Below are 21351 nucleotides of genomic sequence, written 5' to 3'. Positions count from 1 at the left end.
TAAAAAGCCGGCATACCTGATCCCAGAAGCAGCAGTGGTAAATCATGTGCATTTAGGTAGGTCATAGCCGTGATGCGCGTCTGTGCGGGATTCTCGTTCATGTGGCAGCTCTGAAGGTTCCCGTGATCATCCCAGAGACTGCACGAAGCAACCACAAGGTATTTGAGAGGGCTCAATGATTGCTCACTTGATGTCCAAAAGCTACACCTAGGCTACCCAGAACGTGAAGGGCAAAGGACTATAGTATTTGGGAAAGGTTCTTTCCCTGCAATGCTATTTGTGTCGTGCCAAGCATCCAATGACAGGCCCAAAAGAGGTGCAGTGGCTTGCAAACCAATGATGAAAGACAATAAGATGGGAAAAATAAAAGAGTGGCTATAAAGCATGGTCCAGTTTACTTTTGCTTGCTTAGGGCCCTTTAACTGCACTTTCAATAAACAGGCTAGAATGTGGTTGTTGCAACTGGGACTCAACCACACGGGACCATGCTTAGCAGCTGACAGTCGTGTGGTACCGCAGTCACAACAAGAGCTGCAAAAGAATTTGCAGATTCCTTGACATTCCTGGCAAATGAGGCTGCAGGTGACAAGATGCAAACAGGAGAACGCAACGCTGGGCTGCAATTGATATGCTGGGGTTGCAATGTTGCCTTTGTTGCTTTAGTCTAGTGTGTGCTTTGATCATGTGTAGCTAGGCGGCCGCATTTCGATGGAGGCGAAATGCAAAAACGCCCGTGTGCTTGCGTTGTAGTGCACGGTAAAGAACCCCAGGTGGTCAAAATTAATCCAGAGCCCTCCACTACGGCGTGCTTCATAATCAGAACTGGTTTTGGCACGTAAAACCCCAGAAAGAAGAAGAACTTTCATGCTAGAAACAACACACCGCAATCTTGGCATGTACAGTATAACATGTACAGCAAACGTGTAACAGCCATTTTTATGGAACTCTTGAAAGCAGATTTAGGAATACACTGCAGAGAGTGCGGATGCGAGCCACTCTTTCAAAACACAGGAATAGCGCAGAAGACTGAAGATGAAGTCACGCAGCTCATTGCTGAAGAGGGAAGAATCCTGCTACAGAGTAACAAGAGCGTCAGCACGCCGTTCATTACTCTTTCTAAAGAGAAATGCCACTTCCTTGACAGAGCAAATGTATTCAAGAGTTCTGTTCCAGCTTAAACAATATCATTTTATGTTATGTTTAATTTGCTGTGCATTATTCTGCCTCATCTGTTTATATGTAAACTGTAATATGGTTCAAAAGTAGGTTGATCCCCACTTGGGGTTCCGTTGTTGGGGACATATTGGTAGGGAGAAAATTAAGGGATTAAGATAGCGTCCATGCAGGAAAATGGCTGTGCCGAGCATGGGGTCTGTAAAGACGCGGGCCTTTTCATACGAAAGAGCAGGCTTAGTCATAGGGGACGGACAAGGCTTTTGGAACCACAGCATGTCAGCTCATTATGTGCTTTATTCCTTTCTCGTGTGCATGCTCCGTGGCATGTGCACTCCTCTCAACCTCTTCTTTCTTCGCTTCCAATGGCACCCCTTGTAGCAGACGATGCTACATGACTACTTGAAACAAGCGCTTCAACGGGGTCATCCATGGAATGTGGGTTCGCAGAATGAGATGCCTACCTATAGGAATCCCTATTGGCAACACAGAGCTCTGCTTCGTGTGGGTGAAAGGCTAGGCAGGTAGGAACGCTGGGGCACCGGCTGTAGAACACCTGCTCGTCCAGGCGCGCTCCAGTTGCTGCACACACATACACACACCTTCGAGTTAGCCCTTGTGTACCTTAGACGAAATTTTTGCAATGTGCGTGATGGAACCCTACATAGAAATCACGCTCAAAATGTGGCTAACTGTGCCAGATCTGGTAGAAAAGGCCATTTTTGTGATCCAGGATTCAGCCACCAACCAATTTTGTAGACGCACTCGAATACCTGGATTTCTTAACAGCACCGTCATATGTGCCACAAAGCCAATGAGCACAAAGTGGCTAAAATTTCTCAAGGAATCGCATATTCTGGTTCACTGTATGAACGCAATCTTCCTCATGTACCATATTACTGCTGGGGTGTCTTAGTGCACTCTACACCAAACTGTAACATTGATATGACTCGCCATAGCAAAGGCCCCAGAAAGTGCATAGGTCACATCCGTGCCTTGCAAACCAGAAGCAAAGCAGGCATATATGTAAAGGCTTTGAAAACTGGGTCCTGCAAATTGCCAAATTTTACAAATTAACAAATTTTTGAAATATAAGCTGCCAGCATACATAGTAAAATGTGTAACCCTACTTTTGTGAAATATGAGCCGTAGATTTCCAGGTGGTTGGCATTGGGAGTGCGTCTCACATCTGTGTCCAGGTTCTTCTGTGGCATATTCTCGATCGTCATCTACTCCTCCCACAAGTAGACTCGACAATATAGTAAAGCCTCATTAATTCGAGCCCCGTTAATTTGGAAAATTGGATAATTCAGACTGGTCCTCTGGTGCCGGCAGGCTTATGCAATATTTAATGGCATCAAACTCTCGTTAATTCGGACAAACCTCGGAGCGCCACAATGCGCGATGAAAAGGAGCAAAAGCAGCACTAGGGTCCAACCAAAACGAAGCGGAGGAGTCCGCAACGCCATTCATCAGCGGAAAACAACAGAAACGCCAGAACGCTTCGTGTTTGTCTTTATAGTCCTTATTCTTGCATTTGCCGCTGTGCATGATACCGCATTGCACGTGCCTTTAGAACTGCATAGTCGTCATCCGTGATCGCATCGATGCGATGGCGACCAAGATTCCGCCCACATCGGCTGCATCTAACAGTAGTTTCATTTTGACTCGGAGTGCAAGTTGGGCCTCTCAGAACCATGTAGTCACCATCCGTGATCGTGCCGACTGCGACTGTGGTTTCATACACAGCGGTTGTGGCAATCCATCAACTTGTAATTCAACCATTAGAACATCTGCGTTCGCAGTGAAATTTCGCTATATACTGAAATCGTGTATAAACACACTTTGTTATATTGAGGTTCTAAATGCATGGTGATCTATGGACAAGAAGTTATATTAAGTTAAATACTTCATTATATTGTGCATTTTGTTATACTGAATTTCGTTATATCGAGGTTTAGCTGTATTCATAATGCAGAAAAGCAGTTGAATTGAGTGAGCCATTCAGCTTGCACTTGACAGCTAGCTATTACATGTGACACAGCAATACTTCCGAACTTTGGGTGTAAACAGTTAAAATAAAACATTGGTTTGGGCCAGTTGGTTTATCATGTAGTATAGGCAGGGCAACATGCAAAAAAAACACAGACAGAGAAGGAATACATAAACAGGACAGGTGTGGACTTCCAACTATATTTCAGGAACACAACATACACACAATATAAACATATATCACAGGGATATATGTTTATATTCGTCCTTCAGTGGACATAAATACAGGCTGATGATGACTTGTCATGTGCCACATGAATGATGGTAAAGGCGGAAGGAAGACGTAATCAAAGCTATGGATACATCATATCTTAAACTCTGTTGTCAGTACTTATAGTCACGCTAAGTAGAAAGGCAGAACACACAGATGTCTTCTTCCAGACGTCAATTGTCAGAATTGTCAGATATCAACAACTTATGGGACACTGCACACATCCTGCAACACCAACCCAAGCATCTGCCTGAACAGTGCTCACCGGTTTTCCGACGTTCAGCCTGCGCAGCCGCCCTTATCCGTGCATTACGCAGAAACCTCCACTCCCGCTGTTGGTGCTCCATGCTTTCAGAGTCGGAGGCCTGTGAAACCTGCTTTCATTGCAAGGAAGACGAATACAGTGTTCAATCAGAGCCCAGACCAGCCTTGTCTTCACTCTATTACCAGATGGTGTCGGTACACAACTACAAATCCAAGCTACTCACCTTTTACCTCCAACTGGGCTTGGAGAAATTTTCTGTTAGACCTAGTGCTAAAACATGATGGTCAAACCTGTTTCCAGCTTAAAGGATAAATCACGAGTGCAGTCAAATGTGAACATTCAAATGAAGTGGACTTTTTTTTTAGGAAGTTGAAAAGTATACGGTGCATGTATCCAAAGAAAATTCCAATACTTTACATTAAAAAGATGACAAATAATTTTATAAATTCTCTGTAATGCCTATTAGTACACTTGCACCATGTCTCTATTACAGATTACATTAGGTTCTGGGGTTTTACCTGCAAAACCACAATATGGTTATGAGGCACGCCTTAGAGAGGGGGCTCAGGATTAATTTTGATTTGACCACACGAGTTTCTTGAAAGTGGCATGTAGATATAAGTATACATGACTATCTTTTTGCATTTTGCCCCCACTGAAACACGGCTGCCATGGACTGGATCGAACCCACAACCTTGAGATCAGCTGCGCCACACCATAGCCACCAAGCAATTGCGGTGGGTACCATGTCTCCATATCCACACTATGAAAAACAAGATCTAAACTGGCTTCAATTCAACTTGCACATGAGCAACCGCGGTGATGCCCCGAGATTTACAGGTGTTCTCAAGCAGTCCAGCACAACCCCAACAATCACAGACAGCCACCCCTTAATGTATGAAGTTCGAAGTTTAGTTCTTTCTTCTTCACAAAAAGAAAGCTAGGGTTAATTACAATTAGAAAGCATGGGCTAAAAATAAGCCCAGGCTGATTACGAACTCCAATTTTCATGAAGCATGCGCATGCATGTGAAGACCAATGTTGGTGCAGCTGAAATACCACTATAGCCGAAGCGGCCCCTTCTGTGGCCCCTGCAACAAGTAGGCATGCATCATTCCTGCTGGTTGATCTGCTAATTTTGGCAAGCCAGCACAGGTAGCTTCCTTAAGACAGAAGGTGCATTCTTGAGAAGAACAAGGAAGCTTTGCGACAGCCACTGGACATCATGCAGAGAAACAGGCAAGCAGAAAAGAGAGAGAAAGAGATAGAGGCAGTACCACTTGGCACCAGGGGGACTCCCTAGCGGTCAAGGAGTCCCCAGCTCCCAGCTGGGGCACATCCAAAATCTGCACAGAGAGCAACAACAGCTGTTCCCACCACACTGCGGCACTCCAGCCACGCTCTACACGAGAGGTCGGTACGTTTGCACATTGCTCAAACCAATGTTACTAGAAACAGCTCGGTTTCACAGCACCTTATACCCTCCAGCGGAGCGGTGTGTCCCGAGTGGCGGATGCTGTAACGACGTCGGTGCTGCAGTCCCAACCTGATTCACAACTCAAGCGTTGTCTGCTACACCACAAGCGGGAAGCATGGTCGGTAGTCCGCTGGCCAGCCGAATGAGCGTAACGCAATGATGCATTTGTATGGCTAAGTTCTTTCGCACCTAAACCGACAGCACAGCGCTCCCATCTTTGCGATAAGCGCTTATAGAAAACGTATAATTGATGCGGCAGTACAATGTTACTGGGTTGGTCCCATGGAATGCTTGAGTGCACAAACTGTGAGCGGTATGGAGTGTTAGACGCAGAGCTAAAACTATCTTCTCATCAGTTCCCGTCACATCACTCCAATCCCTTCGTCACTTGGATGCGCCCAGTCGCATCCAGGTGTCCTCACTCGTTACTCGTGCCACTAACTGGCTGCCACAAACTACTCCTAGCAGCAAATGTCACTGCCATTGGCAGTTAGCTACGCTGTAAAGCAAATAGCAGGTCTTCATTTGCATGCACACATGCTAACTGATAACAGGAGTGGTACTTGGGATCAGTGGCCATTGTTTAATCTTAATGGCACGCATATCACCTCTGAGAGTACCTGCAGCACAGTTGCCACCCTGCGGTTTCGAAGAATGGTAATCTATTTGATATTAAGTGTACTTTCGCAGCTCACACCACTCGCTTTCTGTAGCAGATAACACAGGAGTCGTGAATCAAGTTGCAACATCAGCGCTGCTAGTTCGAACGACTGCCACTTGGGATAAGTTTTCTGGTGGAGCTGTGAAACTAAGCTGGTTCTAGTAATGTTGGCTCAAACTACAAGTCTACAGCCGTGGCACAGCCTGGCTACCCACAGCTGTTGAGTTCACCCAGCAGCATTAGCAAGTGAAACAACACTTCATTCATTACAAACCTGTAGTGCCATGAGAAATGTTCGAATCAAGCAGATTGTCCAACTATCCAAAAGAAAACTCAGGAAAGGAAGTGCAGAACACTGTTGCACGAGCACATGCTATGTAGTTATTTCAGGTGCTCCTTGTAGAGGAACATTTATTCCAGAAGGTTGCAGAACCTAGAGTCATAGTCTTGACAGACTCTAACCTCATGCAGCATTTTAGAATTGCTACTGTTGCACTTGAGAAGGCTGGGCATCCCATGCAATGCCCACCAGACCACATCGATAATAATGGCCTCACAATGCGAGAGGCTGAGCTAGTTGGTATTCCATAATCAAACTTTCTGTAGCACACAGAAGCGACGGACACAAAAGGGATAAGACAGGAGCAATCGCTTACGCCTGTATTATCCCTTTTATATTCGCCGCTTCTGCACACTAAGGAAAATTAGTAATATTGCCCATTGTTACATGGGCATATTGTAGTAATAGTAGTAATATTGCCCAGTGTACTGACAGCACCGTGTGATTCTGTGCCCGTTGTGCTCCCTGTTGAAACATGCCCCTTTAAGCAATCTCACAGTTGTTTTGCCGGCAATGTTTGTTGGCAACCAATGTCATTTATTCTGGCTTTCACATTTTTCTATTCACATACATACGAAAAGAATTCAAGATGAGCTACATGCACTGCAGCACCCCTCCTCAGCGCAACGAGCCAAGCAGCTCGGAGAAGGATGCCGCTCCACTTTTGTCATGGTAACAGCCTGCCTAAGCCTCAATGCCCCAATTTGCGTTGACATAGCTGTCATGCACAGTATAGCATCAGTGTCGAGCAAGTATGGTCAAATCTTATAGTTTTGGAAACCACAAATTAGTGTACTGGTGCCAAGAAATCCCAGCACATTGCACTGCATTTTCAAGGCCACAGAGCGAGCTGATTCAATTGTTTGTGTAAAAGCACACCAGCTGTTAAAGTTATTTGTTAAATTTTGCATGAGAGAATATGACCCATCATAGATTCTATGAATCAATCTGAAATTGAAGAAATTTACTATAAATTGTTTGCCTTTTACTGCACTATGAGAAAATGTGCCCAATCAGTACAAACCACTTCTGCCTAGTAAGTGCTGTTATGGTTCCAGAATGGACACCAGAGCGATTACGATACCTTTTAAGACAACATTTGTAGCAAAGGCTGATGGAACATAGGTGTGCATCACTATAGTATTCAATTTGTGGGTGCGTCAATGGCTCCTAGGCAAGACAGTAGTGTCAATGAGATGTGAAAATGCTACCACAGTAGTTGGTGCTGCTGCAATTTTTTTAACAAAGTAAGCATGTAACTGTGCTGGCTTATTTCGCAAATGGCATGTCAAGAATAAGCACTACAGTCAACGTCTTGTAATGAAGAAGAGCTTGCGCTTGCCCGGATTTTGACTGCTAGTCACCTCGCCGCTTCTTGACGTTCGCCTGACGTTTCTCGCATTCATTGACGTTTACATGTGAATAAATCACGTTACAGTCTGATTTTTCAGACTCCCTAGGGGCCGCAAAAATGTTACGAAAATCGAGCAGTCAGATAAAATGAATGCATGCCCTTTACTGCCCCCCAGGGATCAAATCAGCAGAGGAACGTCCGAAATAGCTCGCCTACCAGAAGGCCTATCCAGTACGGCCGGTGCACGATTATAGTTAATATACTAGTGTCCTGTAGGCTTCTATCGTATGCTTGACATGCTTATGCTTCACCACGTATTGCTGTCTTGCGGCCTACTTTTGAAAACCGGCAATATGATGTTTGACCCTTGTCGTGCTTTTCATTTCAAAGCTGATGGCAAATTTTATTGCGATAGCAATTAAATGGCCACTCCAAGCGCATTTCTGCCATCGGCGTCGCCGTTGCCATGAGGTTCCGTAGGACAAAGTCCACGGGCGATAAAATCGTCACCGCCACGCGAGCCCACCCAGGCCGCTGTGTCTTGAAATCTATCTGTGACAGGGACACAGTCCGCCCGTGTGCTGTGTTTTGCTGGCTTAGTTCACATTGATGCGAGACGCATCACGAAGGTCAATTCGCTCGCTGCTGCTGCCGTGCTTCCTCTCTCCAGCGTTTTGAGAGCGAGTTTCCATCGGTCATCGAAGTGAGATGTGCTCATGTTTGCTGGTGCACGCATGACACCATGGCTTATTAATTTAGTTAGTATGCCTATGTTTACAAGTTTATACGGCCGATAAAACTGCTATCCTTTCCTGATACAGCCGTCTACTAATTTGCTATCGCAATCTATGCTTCGCCTTTTGGGCGAAACTGCAACTTTTTTTTTAATGAAAAGCACAGCACCAAGCAGCAGGAGGCTTGGTAGCAAATTTCGAAGCAGCTAGGACTAGCGTTGTTACGGTGGCTACGGCTGCTAGCGGATCGGCATGTGAGAGTGCTGGTTCGATGCAGATAATCGAGATGGAGGCGGTGGTGGCTTCAATTATTGTTTCGGACCTGTGGTCAATGGCAAAAAGTTAGGAAAATAGGACGGCAAAGGGTTTCAGCGTCTGAAATTTCCAAAATTTTATACATTGGCTCTATGGGGCACGTGGCGGTGTCGCGAAAGCGTACGAATAATTGGGCATGTCCAAAAAATCAGCCATCCAAAAAAACGGTCGTTGACTGTATTTAGATCTGCAAGTAACTGACGACATGCTTTGTGACAGCAGGACATTGCAGCACTTTGACACTCGCTCTGGCTCGCTAGGTCATCTGCTATGCTGCTACATCGTACCACACAACGAGTAGCAGCATGGCAGACGATCTAGCGAATTAAGAGTGAGTGCTTAAATGTCACAACATTCTGCTCCCACGGTCCGCCAAGGTGTCATGACACCCTGACACATACATCTGCCGAGAAGAGACCGAAACTGATTCATAGAAAAAGTACTATATAGTAATTTATTTAGGGTGCCTTGAGGCTTGCCAGCATTTTGTTTGCAGTTCCGAGGTCGAGAACCTTTATTTAAGGCAAGAAATGAAAAGTAAAAAATGTCACGTTCAGTGCTACTCTATTAAAGGTTTAGTAAGACAGTCCGCATGAAATAATTATTCCTTGAACAGATGCTGCTTGCAACAGTGCTGGTGCTGTCATGACGTCCTGGGAGTAAGCTGTATAGCTTGAGCACTAATAATTCCATGCAGAAACTTCAAAGTTTTGCCCTTTTGCCATTATACATTGTCATTTCCTGCACGTGCTGTGGAAAAGTATCATTTCAGTGACATGGCCTTGCCACGTCTAGCTCTTGCTTCCAAATCGCTAAATATTACTCAAATTTGTGTTGCGACGGTTCCTCAAAGAGACATCCCAGTAGCATTACACTTCGCGAAGTAAACAATCCTGTAATTCCTGAACAGCTGCTCGTGACAGCGCTGGCACTGCCAGTATTGCACGCCCTGTCGTCTGCTAACGAAAGCCTGTTGCAGCACCAGTGCCCTCCTACCAGAAGTCACGCGTGCCGCGCGAGAGGCTAGGCGAGGATGGAGAGTTTTGCAACTGACCTTGGTTCTATAAACATTGCGGGATACAATCTGAATGGCACTATCCTCGCGGGCACCATTCTTAATGATATCACGCTAGAAAAATGTTCAAAATATCGAGCCAGACACCTTGCAGCATCTGAAACATAAGTTAAGGTTATACATCGATTCAATAGAGAAGGTGGTGGTGCCACGAAATTGATGCTAGAATAATCAAGCAGGTGCAAAGATCAGTAGGCGACTGTAAACGAATTTGCGTTTCCTTTTAACGGCTATGAGCCATGCGATGCGACTTGCTCACCAAAACTGAAACTGTTGATTATACCTGAGTATCTCTGCGTATACAACCCACACCAAAATTTTTTTTTTCATTTAACAGTAAAATCAAGCTGCAGGTCAAAGGCGAATTTCACCTTGAGGTGTGGCAGCAGGGCAGTACAAATTTAACCTGAAGGTGTGATTTCATGCCACACCTTTAGGCCAAAGTTCTCTGCCATCCGAAGTTTCGTTATCTCATAGAGAAACCTACCCTCTCCCTACCCCTCCATGTTGAAACTCCCTTCACCCCCCTTTCATGGCCGCTCACTAACCTTCTATTTTTGGGTTGCCATTTTGTGTTTTGGCTGTGTATTTAGCTAGTGAATACTGCACTTGGCCCCAGCGCACCATGGGCAGTATTCTCGGGTGATCAATTTAAATATTTCATGAGACTCGGAAACTGGACTGCTCGAAGTGGACAGCTTACAGCGCTCTTGGCCACTGTGCGAGGATAGAGAGCTTGGCACACAGCACCAAAAACACTCTGCCGGCCGTATGCGAGACGCATACAATGCCGAGTCATGTGAAATCTCACGAAAGTGACTCCAGAATTGATCACCCGGGATTATCAACCCTGATCACAGATTATGATGAGCTGCGCTTGACGGCAGTCCTTAATAGCGCAGCAGAAGATTATCAGCATCACAAAAGAGGTGGAGAACAGTGCCGCTGGTCGAAGCTACGACGTGAACGAGTCGTGCATACCCAAATGGAGGCTGCTTTTACAAAGGTTTGACCGTTGTTTTATGCAGTAACGTGCATCCTGCGAGTTGTACACATGGATTTTTTTTCTTTTTCTTTCTGAGGTGTTGACATTGAGGAGGTGCAGATTATAAGTGGAAAAATATGTATATTCGTTCGTTTTGAATACTTTGAAAACTTCGGATACTGAAATTTAAGCTGAAGCAAATATAGAATATTACAGACAATAAATATCAGCTTCTGAAGCAAATATAGAATATTATGGTATATTAAAAAACACAAGCCTAAATATAACGCATGCTGCTTCTCAACACGAAATGGGTCATTGTTTCAATTGTGCAAACAGGGTTGTTATTCAAGCAGCGAAAAGAGAACCCATCGCACCTTGTTGAGTGGACGGGTGAAGTATCGGGAGCACCAGTCCACAAAGCCTGTTGTCACCAGGGGCGATGAGATGCGCGCATTGAGCTGCTCTTCCGTGTCATCCTCTGCCACCTGCCAACAGCGAGGCAAAACAGAAATTCAATGAGTGGCTGTATCAGTATGGCCGCTCCCAATGCTATTTATTCCTCCTACATCTATTTTCATTTCATAATCTGCATCCTATCAAAAAAAATTGTCAGTTTCACCCAAAAGCGAAGTATTGGAAGCAATAGTATGGTCTAGCACAGCGCTGAAGGAATTTCAGAACGCTGGTGTGATGAGGAGAGCCTCCAGTGGCATTGCACCTGGATTGTGCATTGAAATTACAGTCAAACCTCAATATAACGAAATTCTCGATGTAACAAACTATTTTTATTTCCCCATCTTAGTTCTAGTGAATTAACGAAACCTCGATATAACAAAATTCTCGATATAACGAAGTTTTTTGCTGCAAGTACAACTTCATTATATCGAGGTTGACTGACACTGAATAAATACCGTCAAAATTTGTCGGAGTGTCCAAAGAAAAGATTAGACAGATTTAGATTGACGTTTGTTCCTTGTTCTGCTCAGACTACCTTTGTTCTGCTCAGCCAAGTGTATTCACCCCGGTGAGGTATGCACACAGCCACTCAGCAGGAATGCTCTGCAGGAACGCTCTGCAGGAACGCTAATCAGCAGAGCCGACTGAGTGAAGCGTGACTGTAGTAGGTCCACTAGGCTTTGTTGCATTTGCAGCCAAACGCACCGCATGTCTCAACAAACCTTCGAACCCTCCACGCGCAGGCCACGCATGTGTGTCGATGCTGTGACAGCTTAACGGTGGTGGCACAAATGTGCCTCAAGTGTTTGTATAATTGCAATCGCAACAATAATCCTCCAACACTAACTATATACTAGTAGCTTATGCTAGAGGGGAAAGTCCGTGATTCCCACATGATGGATCCCTCACATTTTACTCCCATAAAGACCAACTGCAACAAAATTTTGAACCAAGTAAAAAGCCTAGATTACAGTGTAGATTTAGAGGAGCCTCCGTGCAAAATTTCACACTTGAAAGACGAGTGGAAGTGTCACAAGAAGCTTGTAAAAATAGCTGTTGAAACTGGGAAAAAAAAAAAAAAAAGAACCGTCATTATTGCCACTGACTGGAAGTGATGCATGACCTCAGAGATAAAGTGATGCCCACGGCTGCCCGCTTGGCGCAAACTGAAAAATCTCAGAGCCGTGTGTGCACTGGAACTTGTGTCACAGCGGCAACCATCAGGTGTATGCGTCATCTGCTTAGGTGCTGTTTGGAGGCTGCTAACAAGAAAACCATGTTGTTACCAGCCCTGCAGCTTTGCCAAGGTTGCATTAGTGGTATATACTGCTCATAACAAATTTAGCCAAACTGAAATTTTGTTGCAGTTGGCCTTTAAGAGGTGTCGGAAACAGCATTGGCTGAAGAGGGGGCATGGATTGAGACTAAGATACAACACACGTCTAGTCTCAATCCACCAGAGTCTCAGTTCACGTTTGTTTTTGTTTTTTTTTTCCTGCTGTTTCCCACAGCTCCTAAAGCAAACCTATGAGCCCCCACCACTGGAGGCCAATTTCGACAAAAAGTTTTGTTGAAGTTTTATTTTTCAAGGCTCCCCAAACGTCTACAGATTGACGAACCTGACTCGGCAACCAAACGTGGCTGATATCTTACCGGTGCAGGCACATCGGGGCCTCGGTCGAAGATCTTGCGTGACCGGACTGAAGTGAGCTGTATGCTGGAACTGGTGGCTTCGAGTGGGCGTCTGCACCGGTGGTCGCAGGCTCAGGTTCATGGAGGTCGGTGGAGGAGACTCACTTCTGGGCACCGAGTGGGAACAGAGCCTCAGACAACAGTGGCAGCCAGCCTGTTTTTACTGGGCACAGGCTCGCACCAGCTGAGATGGTTACAGTTCACACTTAACAGGTACTGAAGGGCTAGATAGTAATCCATGATTTGGTTAAGCAGCACACTAGAGCAATAAACTGGTTGCAACTCAGCACCTGTGTTTGTCTTCATGATTCATGCTTGTGTGAATGTTTTCTTGCGCTGCTTAACCAAGTTGGAAAACACCGGCTTTGCCGTTACGTTGTAAACCCTACAACATAACCAGAACGCCGGTGCATCCTGGTGTGCACCTCCTTTCCAGATATAGCATGGTGTGCTCCGACTCCCCTTTACCCTTTCATCATCATCATTATCAACCTGTTTTTATGTCCAATGCAGGACGAAGGCCTGTGCCAGCGATCTCCACTTACCCCTTTCTTGTGCTAGCCAATTCCAAGCTATGCCTGCACTTCATCACAGCCCCTAATTCTTTGTGGCCCTCGACTGCGCTTTCCTTCCCATGGCACGCATTCTGTAACTATGATAGACAACCTGTTATCTGCCCTACGCATTACATGGCCTGCCCAGCTTCATTTTATCCCTCTTAATGTCAACTAGAATATTGGCTATGCCCGTTTGCCATCTAATCCACATCGCTGTCTTCCTGCCTCTTAATGTTACCCTCCCATTGAACTCAATGCATACGAATACCACTTACAGTGCAGCTATGCGCCGGAAAATACCAGTTATAACGCGGCTACCAGAAAATTCCGCAGACAAGCAAGGAGTGGGTGCGCTTCTAACGACATAAGTAATTGAGAAGCCAGTAACATGTGTCTGACTTCTGGAAGTGCTACAAGACGGGATGCGTGAAGATTCTATGCCCGCAATTGATGGTTATACACGTCAGGTCTTTATGTGCTGGTGAAAACTTACGACAGGTAGCTGATCTTTCCCGAAGGCGATGATGGCTCCGAGTGGCATACAGAGCTTTTCCGGCACTTCTTGGCTTCAAAGCTTGACTGCGCCTAGAAAGGCAAGCATGTAAACCTACGACTGTAACAATGTTTCATATAGGTTTTTAGGATGATGGAAATATGAGCAAGTTGACAAAGATTTGTGTTACTGAAGGCACGCAAGATGCCTGCCTTCAGCAACATGTGTGTTCTTTCTTATTTCATGTGCTTAGCAAACTGTATTAGGCAAGCCTTTTTTTTTTTTCGCAGCATTTTGTAGTGAACTTTGTAGAAACATGCATATATACTTTTGTTTAACATGTGCTCTGTTTTACTTTTTTCTTTTGCCACACTGCTGTTACTGTATGGGTGGCATGACCCAGTCAGACAAATGTTTGCCTTTAGCCGAGTCTTCTAAGACAATCTGTACTATTGTTTAAATTACAGAGGTATAAAAAAAAAAAAAACAAAGAAAGAATTTCCAGGACAAACGTATTTCATGGAAAGTTTATTCCTACCATGCTGATGGTGCCTTGAAGCATGACAACATGCTCACTATGACGAATACAACCTAGGCCACATTGTGGGACACTGCTTTGAACACATCTGGGTCTCCACTACATGAAGAATCAGAACCACATGTGCTGTAAGAATCTTCTGTCACTTTCTGGCCAAAGCTGTTTGTAATCATGACAACATGTTGCTAAGCACAGTGAAAGGGATCACAGAACACATCCGTCTGTCTAATTATGGTTCATGAAATAATCAAAAGGGAGAAAGTCTGTGGAACAAAAATACTCTCGCACTAGTCTCGCACACCCGGCGACACAATACCAATAGAAGCATTTTGACTTAAGCAACAACGACAACAAAACAGTTGCACCACTCTTCTCCCAGCACCTACTTTCTTCAATTACACACTTTGCTCGAAGATGCCATAAATGCGGTTTCACTAATTACCATTAGAAAGTAACAGCTTTCCAAGTGTGGTGAAGTTTGTCACAAGACCTATACGTGACAGGATCTTGAAAACAGTAAAAGAAATGGAGGAAACTAAAGACAGTATATGCCAGGATTAAGCTAATGTTCAAGTTGGTGAGCGTCCCATTAACAAATTATTACACTGATACCACATGGAGATGGTGCAACTGTACGTTCGGGAAAAGGGTGCAGCCCATGCATGGACAATTTTAAATATGTTTCATTCCTCAAATATTTAGGCCCAAATCTAGCAGTGCAGCCTTTAAGCAGAATATATGGTAACAAAACTGTAATGCAATGAAACATCGATGCAATGAAGTGTCAATTTTCATAACTTCATTATATCGAGCTTAAACTGTATTGATCGAAGTTAAATCTCAGCATAAAAAGATCTGAGACGACCACCTGGCAACATATGTGAAGGGGGAAGAGGGGGGGGGGGGGCAAAAAAAAAATCTAGAATGACTAAGACAACATAAAAATGACCTGTGCCATCTGGTCAGTCAATGCAGTGGTGTGGCTGAACAGATTGGTATTAAAAAGTGCTATCACGCTTAATATGTGTTACAAATGGGGGTGTGCGATATTCAAATTTTTTAATACAAATCAAATACGAATACTTAGCTTTGAATATTGAATAATGACATGCACATGCATTTATTAGCAAGTTGGGTTATTTTAACATGTTGGAACCTCCCGATTACACTGTCAATGGTCAACAATTAGACTAGTAAGCCATTATATTAAAAGAATGTGTATCTGGTTCATGGTAACTTGGAAAATTCAGTAATTCCCACTAGCTGTCTGTTCTCACCAACATGTGCCTTATTATATAGCATCAAATGCCTATTAACTCAGAGGCTTCTGACCCTGAGCCAGCCGTCACTCAGCAGTGGGGGAGGAACCTGCAAAAGAGTTCACCTTAGCTGTTCGCAAACCCATGTGCCTTGCTACTGAGAAGGCTGGCTTTCCTGCAAAGCCTAGACGTCCAGTGGCTAAGCGTGTTTTACAGGCAAAATTTCGCCAGAAGCATAAAATTATCGCAAAGTTCAGCACAACATCAGACAGACTTTTTTAGATTAGATAAAAATAAACACTAAGAACCATGTTTGCTCTGGCACTGCCAGCAATATATTCGATATGTTTCAAGTATTCAAATTCAATCAAATATTTAAAAATGTTCGAATACCTACCTAGTTTTCAAATCGAATATGAATACATATTAAAAACACAATATTCTATAATATTCAAAAATTTCGAGTAACCGCACACTCCTAGTTACAACACAAGAGCCTGTTACCGAAGGGGCACCAAAACTGTATGGCAGTGCCAACACACGAAAAATTGGTGAACTAAACATGATTCCAATCACTCAAGTATAGCCCTCAGTTCAAGAAGAATTAATTGTTGAGCTAGTTGATCTTGCATTGCTGATGAAAATTAGCGTAACAAAAAGACAACACACACAGAAAGAAAAGACAAAAAGAAGCACTTCCTGTGTGCGATGTCTTTTTACTTTGCTAATTTTCCTCATCAGTAGCACCCAGATTACAAGAAAAATGGCATGTGTCATTTTTCTTAGTGAAAGAAAAAGTGGCAGGTGTATACCGTGATGCAACTCACACTGAGCCTGATAGTACATAACGCTCGAGACCAAGAGAAACGTATGGAAGCAGCTGCGCGTTGAATCTGGTGCATTCAGGGTATTGTCGGGACAATACACAGGTTGCTAGGAACACTGTCATCCACTTACATACACAAAGTCTTCGCAAGCTCACGCCCTACAAGAACCACTGCGAAAAAGACACACTGGATCCATAAAAAAAGTGCTCTGGCTTCCTGATCTAAATGAAGGAGACGGAACGACTTCAAAACATTTGGCGCATTAACAGAGGACCCCGTTCGTGGGACAGTCTACATATTTCTTGAAAACAGGGCATTCAAGAACAGGACGTGTAAGCATTGTTTGCGTGCCTTCATGTCCTCCTTACTCAGTTTTCAAGACCAATTTTGAGTTTTGTAAATGCGACAACGTAGAGTGATTATGTAGAATTGCTTCCACATTGTGTTATTATATTAGTTATTTTGGTACTTTTGGTGCAAGCCTCTGTGTTCAAGTCTGTGCCACTGTGAACCCATGTAATGGGGGCTGCAGGCTTGTCAAGCTGCTGAATGGCAGCTTTTATCCACCGCTTCCCTGTCTGTTTATTAAAACAGACACAACTGATTGAAATGATTGATTGATTGATTGATTGATTGATTGATTGATTGATTGAATGATTGATTGGAATGAATTAAAAAAAAGCCTGGCTGCCTGGTCTAACCTTGTCACGGTAGGCCTTGAGCAGCAGGCGGGCCATGGCAGCCACCTCGGGGTGTGGGTCGTTGCCCAGGGTGACCAGCGCACGCCACACCTGACTGTAGACGCTACCATAGCTGCCCAGGATGCTGCCGAGGCTGCAGATGGACGTGCTGGAAGAGACACGCCGCATCTTCTCCTGTACGGGCGCCTGCTGCTGCTGCTGCTGGGCCAGTAACACGGGCGGGGGCTCTGGCAGACCCTCCACCACGGCGGCACCCGACAGCACTGCAAGCAATATTCTCTATCAGGTGTGGCATTTCGCGCTTACGGGCCTACGAAGCATGTACCAACTGGCCCAACAACAAGTTTTATTAAGGTACTTTAAACGTTTCGTTATTGGTTGTTTTCCCGAAGTGCAACAAACTCGATTTCTGTCTAGGTAACACACATTACCAGGCTTTAAATTCAACTGTTATTTAATGGCGATATGTTATTGAACTAATTACAATTTTTTCAATCTGAAGACTAAAATAAAAATTAAGACTTATGCTAATTAATGATTCCATTAGGAAAATTTGTTTTCCTCGGGCAACATCGTCTCTTCGTCCCTGTCCCTTGATGACACCTCGCAAGCAACATCAAAGTCCCCTGAATCAGAGTTCCCAAAGAGTACTTGAATTTCTGCATTGTTTGAAGTGGTTGCATTAACTCTTTCCCTACCGTGGGGAAATAGGGTGTTTTTAGTATATTACGGCAGATGTTTCTTTCTGAAGGAACTACTGCACTCAATATTTAATGTGATAAATAAACAGAAAGCAAAATTAATGCGCTTTTCACGCATAAAGGTTTTATTAATGAGATATATGTCATAAAAAATATATGAATTGTTAAAATCAAGATTGTGCCATAAAACTGAACGAAGTTTGTAAAGACATGCTTGAATCTAAGAAAAATTTTACGGAAATTATGAGATACACAAAATGTATTTCCATCTATGAGGCACTATCTCCGAAAAAATCAGAATTTCTCATTGAACAGGTCATCATCATCATCAGCCTGTATTTATGTTCACTGCAGGACGAAGGCCTCTTCCTGTGATCTTCAATTACCCCTGTCATGCGCTACAGGTATTGAACAGGTATTCCGCTAGAAAAATTTGACTGCAAACACTACAGTTGGGCGTGCCGGGTGGCGGCCGCCGATGTTCCGGGCTAGTTTGTGTCGTCGTCGCTGTCAGACTCAAAGTCCGACAAAAAGTCAGTGTCCTCGGACTCACTGTTATTCGATGTATCGATAAGGTCAGCCGCAGAGGCAGCGGAATCGCGATATCTGCGACCTCTGAAAGCACGCGCGCCGTTTCCGGAGCCAGACATTTTTGCGTTCTGCTTTGACGATCGCGAAACTTCGGAGCGCATTTAAAAATCACCGCTTGGTGGGAAAAAAGCGAACTGCTTAGAAAACTAAAATATAGTTCTCCTCCTTCACGTCCGATAGTGCAGTATGTCCGTGAGCGGTGCGGAAGGTCTCGAAAGCGGTGTTTCAAACCATCGATAGAGGGCTAACCATGCCCAATGGGTGCGGTACGAGTTAATGCAATTGGAGTCGATAATGCTGTTGTATAAAAACAATGTATGATGTAATAGTTCGGAATCCGCAGATGTAAAGGAAACGACTTCCACCCAAATGTAAAACAATGGAAACAACCGGGTTTCGAAAGAAAGCAGTTGAAGAAAATTGAAGTCAACTGCAGGCCATCCATTGTAGCAAATTGCTACATTTGGGTAGTCTCAAAACAATGCCTACCATAAAAATTTTAGTTTAACCAACTTTTGAGTAGATAGCGCAGCCAGTCTCAAAAGTTTTAGTTTCATGAATTATCTCTGTGTGCAGCCAGGTGTGTGCATCGCCAGATAGACAAGTACACTAAGACATGGCACTTAAAGGGTTAAACCTTGTTATTTATTTGTGCACAATTATTGTCCCACATTTACCTCGGTACTACCCCAACTTTGGCCTCACTTTCATATGGGTTGTATTCATTAGGTTGCTAAGTAACATGCCCTCTGGAAAATCAGTTCCGTGGAAGTCCGCGAGGAATTTTCCACAGAAATAATTTTCTATATTCAGTGTTCCTGCGTGTCGAGTTGTCGATTAATTTGGCCTTCGTCTCCGATCTGCTAGCCTCCTGATTAGCTCAGACGGTACGACCAGTTCGGAAAGGCATTGGTCCAAGGTTTGATCCCCGGACTAGGAATACTTTTCTTTGACTGAAAAGCTTTCTTTCCGAGTAACCCGTACTGGGTTTGTACTGCTCTTAGGTGGATGACAATATTTCCCTTTCACGACATGCCTTTTATGTGCCTGTTTCTCCCCCTCATTTTGTTTGCACTGTATGCAATTATTAAAAGTTATGAAAAAACCAGCAGAACCAAGGATTTTCGGTTCCTACAGAAACCAAGCTTGCAAATAAATGCTGCACTTTGGTTGGTTCAATGAGATGAGAATGAGAAAAACGGGTCAGCGACTGCAATTGTATTCTTTTGAAATCAGTTCCCCCCTAAAGCAGACACATATATAAAAAACTAATATTTTTGGCGTCAACACGACAATCGTAAAGATGCTCTAAGAATAGGGCATTCTTCTGTGTTCTACTACATTCTGATATAGATGTATGAGACTCAGGCAACCCACTGTGCCACAGCCCCTCAAAACACTCACGGTTTCCAGTGATGGGCAACAGCTTGAGCCGGTCTCGCGATGCCACCTTCTTCATGCCAAGTGGTGTGGTCTCTGAAAAACACCAAGAGATAGTCAGGCGTGCTGGCAACAGGTTAGACAAGGCGCTGTCTAAGGTTGCCACAGCTTTCGGTCATTGCACTTCAGCAAACACTGGCCAGGTATCTTTCAAGGCCACTGGGCTTTGTAAAAGAAATGAGATTGAATGAGATGTAGCAGGAAATGTAAAGGTGAGGGTCTCGACTGTGGCTGCCTTGATGCCTTCAGGTAGCATATGAGGATTTATTGAACAGTTTGCCTGCGTTTAACTTCACATACTACGTGGCGCCTGCAGTTAAAGGGATGTTTCATATCCGCCGCCATGGTCATGAGTGGCACTGGCTAACACTCTCAGGGTCAGATCTTGTACAAATACATAAATACCCAAGAATGTGGACGTGGGAACAACCGTAGCTCAATTGCTAGAGCACCGTATGCAAAACACGGAAGATGTGGGTTCCACCTCCCACCATTGGCAAGTTGTCATTTTATCCACTTTCATTTCCCTTAACCTTATAATTTCTACATTTCAATTAAAGCCATAGACTATTTCCCCTTTGCCTTTTTTGGCTTCACTGTCTGTTGGCTTCACATGGTTGCACCTAACAAAAAATCATGCCCCTTGATTCCCCTTCTTGTTACGCAACTTAAGAGTCGCACATTCTTGGCCAGTCGTACCACTAGCTAACAAAGAATTTGGTCCAAGGGCTCGGACAAACTTTATGTTCGCCCAACGCCCGGCGCTTCGGCAAGTATCCCCATTAAACAATGTGCAACACACAATGGGTAGATGAAGAATGCATGACCAGATGGGAATTTTAGCTGTGTATTACTGTATTAAAATAATGCAAGTTCAAGCAAAGATGTGCCCAAGAGCTGCTGTTCATGATGATGGTAAAGCAAAACACAATAATTCCTTTTTACAATCTGCTAAGTGTAAAAAAAAAAAAAAAAATCTGCTGGCAGCTGCACAAGCCTTACTTACAGCCTTTTACACATTTCACCGCATGAATGTTATCTAGCACTGAGTACTGCAATGCTAGCCTGCTCCCTCGGTTGATTGAATCATATTTCACGAGGAATTACTTTAGAGGAGTCCAAATACAGTACAACCAGTAAGCTGATCGCCCGATAGTTTGAGTCCTACCTGCACTGGCAGGACTCAGTAGGTTACCCGAGGTCGCAGCGTGGACAGCCTCCTTGGACGTCTCTTCCTCGAGGTACTGGTACGCGACAGCCACAAACTGGGTCTCGAACACGAAGAGAAGCCACTGCAATGCCACCACCAGCTCCTGGGTAGGGGTAGGTGAGAAAGGCGGGACCAAGCACAAAGCTGTTGGAATGCTGGATGACAGTATTGGTTTCAGACAACCTTTGTTTGAACTTAATAGTAGGCCTAACGTGGATTTTGATCACTAAAGTAGGCCATG

General features: G+C 44.3%; 1 protein-coding gene across 1 annotated transcript in view; it reads right to left on the bottom strand.

The window, feature by feature from the left end:
- LOC119435289 (regulatory-associated protein of mTOR-like) overlaps positions 1-21351 on the bottom strand; it is a 50904-nt gene that overhangs the window by 10060 nt on the left and 19493 nt on the right. The window contains 10 exon segments of the mRNA XM_037702198.2: positions 17-138; positions 1638-1755; positions 3702-3810; positions 11020-11130; positions 12755-12799; positions 12801-12900; positions 13844-13935; positions 17169-17431; positions 19865-19936; positions 21069-21213. Of these exon segments, the coding sequence (XP_037558126.1) occupies positions 17-138; positions 1638-1755; positions 3702-3810; positions 11020-11130; positions 12755-12799; positions 12801-12900; positions 13844-13935; positions 17169-17431; positions 19865-19936; positions 21069-21213 (1177 nt within the window).

This window comes from Dermacentor silvarum, unplaced genomic scaffold, assembly GCF_013339745.2.
Source record: "Dermacentor silvarum isolate Dsil-2018 unplaced genomic scaffold, BIME_Dsil_1.4 Seq6, whole genome shotgun sequence".
Lineage (NCBI taxonomy): Eukaryota > Metazoa > Arthropoda > Arachnida > Ixodida > Ixodidae > Dermacentor > Dermacentor silvarum.
The sequence above is the reverse complement of the archived record's forward strand: the minus strand, read 5'-3'. Positions and strand labels throughout refer to the sequence as shown.